The sequence below is a fragment of the Myxocyprinus asiaticus genome, chromosome 27 (assembly GCF_019703515.2).
Source record: "Myxocyprinus asiaticus isolate MX2 ecotype Aquarium Trade chromosome 27, UBuf_Myxa_2, whole genome shotgun sequence".
Lineage (NCBI taxonomy): Eukaryota > Metazoa > Chordata > Actinopteri > Cypriniformes > Catostomidae > Myxocyprinus > Myxocyprinus asiaticus.
Window position 1 is genome coordinate 39533183 of NC_059370.1, and position 12218 is coordinate 39545400.

A 12218-nucleotide genomic window follows, 5' to 3' on the forward strand; every position below is an offset into this window, starting at 1 on the left:
GTTCTCGTATTCCTTCTCACTGTCTCTCTCCATTCATCCACCGTTTCCTGCACTCTGTGTGTCCCTGCGACTTTCTTTCTTTTACTTTTTCTCCTTCATGCTCTTTTTGTTTAGGTATGTCACCTAGATTGTACATTGTGAACTTTAGAATTAAAAAAAATATATATATATTAGGAATATAAATAATAAATACATTTAAAACCATATAAAATTGCAGAACGTCCATTTTTATCCATGCAATCTATAAGGATGAATGTCACCACACCTATGAAGAACATGCCTCATAGTTATGGGACATATTTCACCACAAAATAAAAAGCCTGTTTTTGTGAAAATATTTTACAGTCACAGCAGGGGTTTTTTTTCCCCCACTGTGTTTTATTTTTTTAATTTCATTAGTTTAATGACAATTAAGCACATACAAATTCTCATTAATGTATTTTTTTTATATATATAAAAATAAATATAAATTAAAAATCTAGTACTTATTGTTGTAATATGAAAAAGTATGTCTTATTTAAATTATAAAGTGTTTATACAGCATGGTAGTATTTGTTGTACTGCTTTTACTTAATAAAAAAAGACATTGTATTACAGTAATTTTAGTGTAATACTGTATAAAACAACCGTATGTGTATCTATTAAGAATAATCAAGAAAGTAATCAGATTTATAAAAAAACAAAAAAGTACAATGTCCAGTTGCTCTATGGTAATGAAAAGTTTTGGGGCAGATGTGCTTAATTGTAATGAAAATGTCAATAATAATAAAAAACACCTTTAAAAAAATATACATACAAAAATATTCAATTATTTTGAGTCAAATTAAAATAATAACTCATATGTAAAGAAGCTCATATCTCTCTCTTTTGTTTGTACATTTCACAAAAGTCCCATAATATCCTGTCTAGCTGCCACATTGTTGAGGTTTCCTTCAAAACGGCATATGTGAGTTAAATTAGACCACAGTCCTGATGCGCTTTGTGTGTTGGTTTCATGCGCCTTGCAGCTACTAACCTCCCCCAACACCCGGTAACACCCCCTCCCCATTTCCCCTACCTCATTTACCTTCCTTTATCACATTAGGAAGAGGGATCTAAACATCATTGTATTACTTAAACAATAGACGGTGACACAGTAAACCAGCCGAGAGAGGTGAACTGCTACTTGTTGTTGATGTGTTTGTCAGACTTAGAGGAAATGGTGAAGCCACACATAAACACAAGTCTCATAGGCTTGAGGTCACTTCATCTCATTTGAGGGTTGGAAGGAATGCTGACCAATCTCACAACACATTCCTCACAGACAATCTCTTATCTCAAGATGGATAACTGAACAAACTATGCGCATCTGATAAACAAACTGCCCAGACAAGCACTTTCCCCTTTTGAAAACACCAGGCCAGAATTGCTGGTTAGCAGTAGTATATGTTGTGTTTTGATTGCTGGTATGCTGGTGTCCCTACCTGGCTTCTTAACTAGCTTAACCAGCTTCATTAGAAAGACTATGCTGGTTGACCACCATTTTTTAATTGTGAACAACATGGCTATACTGGTCCATACTGGTCCATGCTGGTCTAAGGCGGTCTTTTCAACAGGGATGAGAAAAGATATGTAGCCGGTGCTGGGTAGTAACAGATAACATTTAATCAGATTACAAAAATGAAGTACTTATAATTAGATTACATTTTAAAATACTCAATCAGATTAGTGTTACTTTTTTATGGATTACATTGCTACATAATCAAGCAATGGCAGTGAATTGTTCATAATTTATTGATCCCCCCCTAATAATTATATATTTTTTTCATCTTGAAAATGTTTTTTTTTTTTTTTTAGATTTTAAAACATTTTTCATTCTAAATCAACGTATTTATATTTTTTTTTTTTACGATTTAAAACAAAAATCATTCTAAATCAACTTAACGTTAATATACGTATGTTTAATAAATCTTCTGGTCTTCTTTTTGTTCGTAATAAAGAATGAAATGTATTTTCTTCCTTCATGTTTTTTCATATCAAAATTATACAAGAATATCCTACTCCACGGCATGCAACATCAAATAAACAAGAGTTGGGTCAGTAGTAAACTGAAAGTGATCAGATTATGTTACCTAAAACATGTAATACAAGAGATTACTTTACCAATTAAAATTTAATCATGGAATTTATAATCGGTACCAGATTACAATTCAGAAGTAATCTACACAGCAGTAGATATAGCAACATGAAACAAATGTAATATCAAACAGATAAGGAGTTAAAAATGACAATGAAATGCATACAAGGTTTACAGAAAGCTGTATTCTGATGAACTATGTCTCAAGTCTTATCTCTAAAGAGAGAGAGTCCACATGACTGAGTTGGAGATAACAGAACAAACAGGAGTGAGTCCTTTTGAAAGAGACTGGAGAAATGAGAGTAATAGAGGAGGGAAAGATAAAATAAAACATTATATCAGCCCAAAATAGAAGCAGGTTTCAAACATCTGTGTTTGTTTGTGTGTGGAAATGCAGGCAATATGGGCACATGCAAGTTATTTTATGCTCCCTAAACACTAGAGCAAAGGAAAGCACCTTAATTGACTAAAGATGTGACAGTTTCTCTCTTTCTTTTGTTCTATTTGAGTTAAACAGCTTTTCTGAGAAAGATACTTGTAGTGGACAAGCACAAACACACAAGTTGTAGAGAAAAATCTAATTTGCCTTAAAAGGAACTGTCTCTCCTACCCTAAGTTGACATTTGCTCTGTTCCAAAACCTAGAGAGCCGCCTACGTAGATAGCATTTTAAGAGATCACACACTCAAGATGCAAAGACTTTTCCAAATGGTAGAAATTTACCATGTATTAGCTAAAGTGGTTTTTGCCTAAATTCTAACTGAGCATTGCATGTCATGTATCCTTCACAGATATGGCAATCCTAAATGTTTCTTCGGCAAGCTCTGTGAATAAAAGCCAAGATCAAGGACGAAGTTGAGAAAAATGTTGACTATAAATACACTTATATTTCATTCAGTACTGATAATACATATATTGTAAGAGTTGCTGCCAGCATTTTAGAGCGTTCCAAATTAGCACTTGGGTTCCATTTCAGTTACCTGCCTTAGAACACCCTAGCAAAGCAGAGATTCTTTTAGTTACTGAAATAACAACCTCTGCAGTTCTGTCGTAGGAGAGAGTGTAACAGTCAACTAGCATGTTAAGACAGTAAATCACCATTTGCGGATACCATACAAATGAATGGTGAAAGCTTAAACTGACACTTACCTGTAGCAAAACTTTAGGCATCTTCTCTTATAAAACAGCCATTTTATCATAGTAAACTCCACACAGAGTTCATTCCAAAAGGATTGTTTAGTGTAAAACATGTTGAAGATTAGCGGACAGACAGTCAATTCATTAAGGGATCAGCTGTTTCCTCAAAAAAAAAAAAAAAAAAGCATCTCCTCCATAGGCATCCATTCAAAAAGAATGTCCTCTTGTCTCCTTGCCATAGAATGTCTATGGGACTGCCGTGTTATGCTATTTTAGGCTAACCTTGGAGGCTCCCCTTAGAAGGGCTCTGCTAGCAAGCACTCAGATCACCACAGCAACCACCTAGCAACACCTTACCAAACATCCACAATACCCTAGTTACCACTTAGAACACCCTAGCAACTGCCTAGCAACCACAAGGGACATGTAACAACTGCCTAGCAACACCCTAGCTCACCCAAAAATGAATATTCTGTCATTTACTCACCCTCATGTTATTTCAAACCCGTATGACTTTCTTTCCTGGAGCACAAAAGGAAGAGTTTAGGCAGAATGTTTGTCTCAGTCACCATTCACTTTCATTGCATCTTTTTTTTTCCATACAATGAAAGTGATTGGTGACTGAGGCAAACATTCTACCTAGTTTCTCACTTTGTGAAAGTAATACAGGTTTGGCACATGAGGGCGAGTAAATGATGACAGAATTTTCATTTTTGGGTGAACTTTCCTTTGAAAATCCCCTTTCAATGCACTGTGAGTGGTGTTTGAGATGGTGGTCTCACCTTTACCTCCTCACTGATGGTGAAGAGGGACAAGAGTGACCCTTACACACACTCAACACACTTAACACATCGCCTTTGTGTGTTCAGAACCCAACCTGTCATGACAAGAACATAGCCTCTTAAACACTGATCCCTGTGTGTGTGTGTGTGTGTGTGTGTGTGTGTGTGTGTGTGTCTTCACCTCAGGCCCTATAGGTTCTAACAGCTGGTCCAAAAACACAGGCATATGGATAGTGTGTGTCAATTCAATGGAGTTAAAAGTGTGTGTGTATTGGAGGGGAGTAAGAATGATTACTGTGCATCTGTAGGGGTGGAGGTCAGTGTGTGTGTGTGTGTGTGTGTGTGTGTTTAGGGCAGGATATGGCTGCACAACTGACCTAAATGTTAATTTGAAGACTAGAGGCAGGAGCCAAGACAGGATACGTGATCACCAGAGATCAAGAGAGACAGAGTGGACGCTCTTAAAAGACAATTTTCCCCATTTACAACAACAAATTGAAAACACATGCTGAGAAAACCTACACTGAATATGGTGTTTCTATAGTTAGTTCACATTGCATGTTTACAAACTTCCAACTATAAACAACTATTATCCATCAGTCTGCTTATTTCTTCTGTGAACAGAAAGCTCAGAAGTGTGAATAATTGCTGGTGAAATATAATGTCTGTGAAATAACTAGATACAGTTTATCAATAATTCGAGGGAAAAAAAACTGTTTTTGGAATCATGCATTATTATTTGGTTATTAATGTGCTTATTACCAGATCTTCAAGCTGTGAAATACACTGAAATATGGAATTTTGTTTCAAATGAACAGTATACTTTTTAAATAGCCTATAAGCTTTGAATCCATCATTCACATTAGCTCTCATTTAAAGGAAAATTCTGGGTTCAGTACAAGTCAAGCTCAATTAACAGCATTTGTGGCATAATGTTGATTTCCATAAAAAAATCATCTCGACTCATCTTTCCTTTATTTGAAAATAAAAGGGGGGAAAAGCTAAAATTGGTGCTTAATGGGGCCAGTCCATAAATGCTCTGTTTTATGTGTTATATACATTATGTGTGTTAACATGATTTCAGAGTTATAAAATAATTCACTAACTTTCTGTGTAATGTTATTTCCAATATTAAAACTTTGTTGTCATGACAACCACACCTTGTAATCAAAGTATTGGATATAACTTTACCCAGATAAGGTTAGTGAGCGATTTTATCAAGCTAAAATCATGTTAACACATATAATGTTTACGTCTTGAGGCTATACTTTAGAAACGTTGTGTATTTTCCGCTTATGGATGGGCCCCATTTACTTCCATTGTCAGTTCCACTGTAACCGCTTTTATTTTTTTAATATAAATGGCCATTTTTTTTTACATTAAATGTAACTTGTATTAATCCTAGAATATTCCTTTAATTTCTACGTACATTACACTAATGTAAGGGTATACATGTATATTTTATTTAACTAAGGCAGGCTTGGTTCTGCAAAGTTAAAGGAGAGTAAATAATTAATGAGATGTAGAAAAACTGCATTTTTATCATTACAATTGATTCACTTTAAACAAGCAAATTGTGACTTATTTCCAAATATTTCACAAATGTTCCTGTCCAGTGTTTTATTATGGGAAGAATCTGACTGTGTTTTGGGAATTAATACATCAACTAGATTATCAGTGATTGGGCAGTACATAAGAGTCTGAACGTTATGAAACTGACAGACAGACAGTAACATCTCAGTGGACATTGGCCTTGGTTGGGTTTACCTGATGGGCATTTATGGCACACTGTTTACAGGGCCTGAGCATTGGCCTTCCATGAGAAGTTTATAATCACTGAACCTTCTCATGATTTCACAATAGCTGCCAATAACTGTCAGAATCAAATTCAAGACAGCCTAAACTGGTTTGCTGGTTTTAGCTAGTCTCCTAGTCTGGTTTGCTGGTTTAGAGGGGGTTGGAGCACTTGACAGCTGGTCAGGCTGGGAGACCAGCATCAACCAGTTAAGACCAGCATACCAGAGATGTTTAAGATGTTATGTTTTTTTTTTTTTTATTACAGAAGGGATTGCAATCATTACTTTCACAAATACATGCAATTTCCTGTAATTTGTTGTGGTGTAAGCATCTGCCAATAACATAAATATGGATGTAATGTTCCCAATAACAAACTGATAAGCTGCTAAAAATGGAAACAGACTGGACAATATACCCATTATTTAAATAACGGGCATTTCCCTGATTTCAAATCCTGTACTGAGTTGTTTAATGACTGCACGCTGAACCAGTGGCCAGATTGACTTTGTTGCCCAATAAGTCAAATTTACCCTAAATATAAGCTGGAGATAAAAGCTGCACACACAGTCAGGCTGGACAGTACTGAATGCTGAAAAAGCACAACCTTCATCAGACAAGAACTAAGAGCTGAAAACTGAGAATTATATTGCGCTGCATTTTCTTTCTGATGTGTCTTTTGCAGTTAAGGCACTCAAGTAGACTATCATTATCAATACTGCTATGAAAGTTATTATGAAATGTAAAATTACATTTATGTGATCTGTGTTGACTGTTATCTTATTTAGCATTGACATCACTAATTAAAAAGCCCATTATATCTCTGCTTCTTTGTAGTGCTGGTTGTTATGAGGGCCGTCACCCTGAATCCAATTATTATAAATGGCACCTACATAAATCCAGAATTAAGCAAGTATCATGCTAGGCTGAGAACGCTCGCTCGGAGCTGCCTGGATATCAAAGAGAAATATGGTGCTTCATAAGGTAAGTTTATATATTAGTCAACAATTATTTGTTTTTGGTTTTTTACATACTGTGAAAAGTGTATTCTGGAGAGAAAAAAAAAAATCAGTACAAGTCAAAAGTTTGTATGCTCTTGACTGAATTTTCATTTCTCATTATCTTAAAAAAATATTTTGATCTATAAGCTTATACTTAATTAAGGATTAGGTATTTTGAATAATTTTTTAGTCTAGTACTCTGACACATAAAAAAAACTGAGTAATCTATTATTTAAAATGTAGAATTTAAGGTCAACCTTTGAACCTGTTTTTAATGAAAAATGAGCACTATGCATAAACAATATCTAGATAAAAAAAAAAAAAAAAAAAAGGGAAACAAAATGACATTTGCACTGACACGTAAAAGCATTACAAATCTTCTAAAGTGATACAATCACTTTAAATAATGATAGAATATTCTTTTTGGGTGAACCATTCCTTTAACAATGTCATGCATCCACAGTGCCAACCAATGCAGTTGTAACGGCAAGATTTAGGTGAGAGAAGCAGTTTAATTGTTGCCTTCGGCAGGAAAAGGCCCGAAGGAATATCAAATTGTAATATTCGAGTAGTGTTTTTACTAGTCGAATATTTAAAGCTGAATGAGTACTCGATTAATCGATTACTCATGCACATCACGCACTTCCCTAGTTTAAATGCTTGACATTAGTTTAGTATGCAATTATAAATTGTTCCTAAATACATATGTCTTTATAAATCTAAATTATTAAAAAATAATGAAATAAATAAAAAACATTTAAAAAGATGAGTCGGCCTTGAGGGAAAAGTAGATCACATGTGTCCATACAAGGGAACTCATTCAATATTGTTCCAAAAGTATTCCAGGATATGACTTTATTGTTCTAAAATGTGTATAGTAATAATAAAGAATGAACAAGTGGGTCCAGACTTTTGACTGGTAGTTTATACTTGCACTTTTCTTATTAAAAATCTCCTTTGTTGTGGCAGTGAAATCTAAGTACTCTGTTTCTCCTCAGATGGCATTTACTTCCTGACAACAGAGAGTGGATCAGTTTATCAGACTTTCTGTGATATGACCACAGCCGGAGGTGGCTGGACTCTTGTGGCCAGTGTGCATGCGAACAATTTAAACGGGAGGTGCTCTCTCGGTGACCGCTGGTCAAGCCAGCAGGGTAATGAACAGCACCAGCCTGAAGGAGACGAAACATGGGTGAACACCCATACGTTTGGAACTGCAGAGGGTTCTACGAGTGATGACTACAAGGTGCATTATTTTAATGTAAAGCACTTTGAATTACCATTGTGTATGAAATGTGCTATATGAATAAACTTGCCTTGGCTTATTACATGGCAGTGGTGGTTCATGTGTTTATTGTTCAGTGCAATACATGCCAAATTAAGAAAACACTGTTTCACAACGAATAGGACACCCTATAGACCTCATGCATAACAGCGCCTTACATAACATTTCAGCATGCTCACAAACATGCAAAACACAAACAAAAGCACGACAGTGAACGCTCCAGTCAGCCTAAACTTCAATAAACCCATTGTAAGCAATTGACAAATTAGAAAACTTACAAAAAGCACAAATTATATTCATGTGGAACATCTATCTCTCGCTCTTCAATCTCTATTTACATTGCTTCATGAATGATTGTGTAACTCAGGGTAGGGGCGTAGATTCTGGTGGGTCGGGACTCTTATTTTGAAAGGGAGACTTGGCTCTATGTTTAAAGTTTTTATATCTTATATATTCACCAGATTAAGGATTTTGTATATATATTTCACCAGAGATTAAGTTTAAGACATGATGTATGTGCTGACGTGGCACTTATAGTCCATATAGTCACATTTTTCTTTGCATGCCCTCACTTCAATTTAGAACACTTGATTAACTAATTGAAATAGCAAAATATGCACTGAAGTTAGGATAAAAATATGGATGAATAGTTAAATGATGAAAGACTGTAGAACTGTCTCCTCTGGAGGAGGAACACGGAGGAAAAGATTGCAACTATCATCGTTGATATTTTCCGATAGTTCCAAAAAGCAACTATCTGCAACAATTAACTGGTAAAACCGATATATTGGTTTACCTCTAGTTGAAATATGCTTCAGTGAGTGTATGGTAGTGAATGAGAATGATTTGTTCACTTAAAAGATTCATTCAAAAACACAGATTTGTTCATTAACAAAACACACACTCCTTTGTACACTCATTGAATCTGCAAATCAGGATAGAATCAGGAGCTGAAGCAATCGAAAATAGATAAACAAATAAAGATAAATGAGAAAGAACTGGGGGAAAAACAGAGTGAGACCTATGGGTGATTTACTAGAACGAATTGGACTTTTCAATGTGCGTAACAAATATGAAAAAGAGGACAGTTATGAAGTGCACGTTCAATTACTGCTTCATGGCTGTAATGTGAAATCAAAAACAGCTATGTATCATTTTGGCGCACCACACCGCAACTCTTTTGGAAGATGTTGCTAGTTACTGGAAAAGTTAGTATATTTTGATACATTGAACTACCGTCACACTACTGAAACACAAATTAGTTGTGTCGCTAAGTTACATGTTGCTAGATATTGAAAAGATATTGCATTAATGGCAATCTGATAGCCCATTGATTTCTTATTCCAAAGAATCCTGGGTACTATGACATCCCTGCACAAGATGTCAAACAACGAGTTGTTGAAAAACTGGATGACTGCTGCCATACTACGATATCACACAGAGAGAACCTTTACAACTTATTCAAGGTAAAACCCATTATCTTGTACTCAATTACCACCTCATATACAGTTGTAGAAAATGTGCTTAAAAATCTGTAGGTTCCCTTCTGGAAAATCCAACTTAAAGAAATAGTTCACCCAAAAATGAAACTTCTCTCATCATTTACTCACCCTCATGACATCCCAGATGTGTATGACTTTCTTTCTTCTGCTGTGGTGATTGGATGCAGTTTGGGGTGAACAATATTCTAGCACCAATAATGAAGATGTGTTGGCCTAACACGTTTCACAAGTTTATAAAAGCTTATAATCAAGGTCATAGCATTTTTTTTTTATTACAAACTTGCTTAAAACAAGAGCAGATATTCAACTTGAAATAGAACACTTTAGTTTAAATTGAAATGTTTTGCTATTTCTGTCTCTGTTTCAACAGAAATACCCTGTGAAGTTCGCAGCAGGGGACTGTAAAACCGATATGGGACCCAATCAGTGGTGTATGATGCTGGAAACAAGGATTCAACAGCAGACTTATACGGACCACCTGCTAGAAGTATTGAACTGTTAGAGAAATGTTGATGCATTAGAGAATTCTATTTAGGTTGATAGCAAAAAATCTCCCAGTCAGAGTCGTTGCTCATTGGGTTAAATTATCATACAAAATGATGTGTGATGTTTGTTCTTATCACAGAGGAGTTCGAGTCTGGCTTCATCACCTTCAGAGTGTTCAACACTGATAAAGCAGCCACGGCCATGTGTTCTGGAGTTATTCCAACTTGATGTAATCCGCAACGTAAATTACTCTTTCCTCAGCAACTGTCTAAAGGCCTAGCCCTAGAATATAACAGAATGATTTCTGATGTTACAAATAAGGAATGAAGGGCAATTTTTACCCTCACTATTTTAATTTCAGGGGCATTTTTGTCCCAAACCTTGGTTAATTTCTGACCCTGGACTGATATATGTGAGTTTTGCTGTATTGTATTGGTGGAGGAGGATTTTTCCCTGAGCGACACCAGTGTGGAGACTTCACAGCTCTTGACGGGAGCAGCGACGGAACAAAGAGAGAAATGACTGCATCTAAAGAAATGACTGAATCAGCTGTGCTGCTCTTCTATCGTTAACGGTTTTGATATTGTCTGAAAATAACCTGATGCAAAACAGATGCAAAACATTAAACAAAAGCGTCACTTATAGAAGATTGTTTACTATAAATCAAATGTTGAACTGTAATTTTACAATCTTTTTAACATTTTATTTTTTATTTATTTATTTTTTTGGACACGGTCCATCTATTTTTCCTGTCTGATGTATGAATGTGTATTTCAATAAACCTTTGCAAAAATATTTTCCAGCATTACAGCATATTCTATTTTAGAATCTACTTTACAATAGCTTAAATCGAAATCCATCCATCATTTATTGCCGCTTGTCCTATGTAGGGTTGGACTTTCCAGTCCGTGCTGGATCTGCTGGTAGTGCTGGAGCCTATCCCAGTTGTCTCGGGCCGAAGGTAGGGAAACACCCTGGACAGGTAGCCAGTCCATCACAGGGCTAACACACACAGACATACACATTCACACTCTCACTGCTTAAATTGAAATGTTCAAGCAATATGACTTTCTCTGTTCTGTGGAAAACAAAAAAAAGATGTCAGGCAGAATGTTGGTCTCAGTCACCATTCGCTTTCATCTTTTTTTTCTCCATACAATGTAAGTGAATGGTGACTGAGGCTGTCATTGTGCCTAACTTCTCCTTTTTTGTTCCATACAAGAAAAAAAGGGTTTGGCAAAACATGAGGGTAAGAAAATCATGATATCATTTTATTTTTGAGTGAACTATGCCTTTAACAGCTGTAAAGAGCATTGAGAAGAGTTGAGTTGCTCTGTCTTTGTTGCGATTCACTAATTGCAACAGTCATTCACTAATTCACACATCATCCCCTTGCTTTCAGCATCCTTGAACGTGTTTCCTGCAACAGGAAGCAGTAAAAATCCCATATGATTTTTTTTTTCCTGTTGGTCAAACACACAACTTCCTATCCAGACCAGGTCAGTGCTGAAATCAATGTTGAAGTTGAAGAGTGTGCACCTGTGTGTTTAGGAGAAAGTGAGTGTGTGAAAGAGAGAGACAATAAAGCGTCCATGTATGTACGACTCATTTGGGGGTTCTTGATATAATCGGCTGTATTGACTCATGTTGTAAAACCCATACAGCTGTGGAATTTTTTTTTTTTTAAATCACAATACAGAACAGTACAATATAATTACAATCCATTTAATGGTTTGTAATTAATTCATAAATATACAATGGTTCAAAACATTATTTGTACACCTAAACCAAACTCAAAATGTATTGTAAATGTCACTGCATAAGAGAAAATGTCAAACCAAGTGGCATCTGCAAACAAACGATGCTCAAGATTTTACTAACTTCACTACTTTTTCAGATATATTTTTGCATTGGCATTTAATAAACTAGTGTCAGTGTAAGTTTTAGTAGGTTCAGTTCCCTTCCAGATTACCACATTAAAGTGATAGTTCACACAAAAATGAAAATTCATCATTTACTCGCCCTCCTGGCATCCCAGATGTGTATAACTTTCTGCCTTCTGCTGAACACAAACAAAGATTTTTAGAAGAATATATCAGCTCTGTGGGTCCTCACA

General features: G+C 35.6%; 1 protein-coding gene across 1 annotated transcript; it reads left to right on the forward strand.

The window, feature by feature from the left end:
- Window positions 1-5181: 5181 nt before the first annotated feature.
- itln3 (intelectin 3) lies at window positions 5182-10674 on the forward strand. Its single transcript, XM_051658079.1, is given in 11 exon segments — window positions 5182-5234; window positions 6471-6526; window positions 6666-6812; window positions 7828-8075; window positions 9464-9498; window positions 9500-9555; window positions 9558-9580; window positions 9987-10038; window positions 10041-10103; window positions 10242-10343; window positions 10520-10674. Coding segments are annotated over 11 exon segments (990 nt in total).
- The last annotated feature ends 1544 nt before the right edge of the window (window positions 10675-12218 follow it).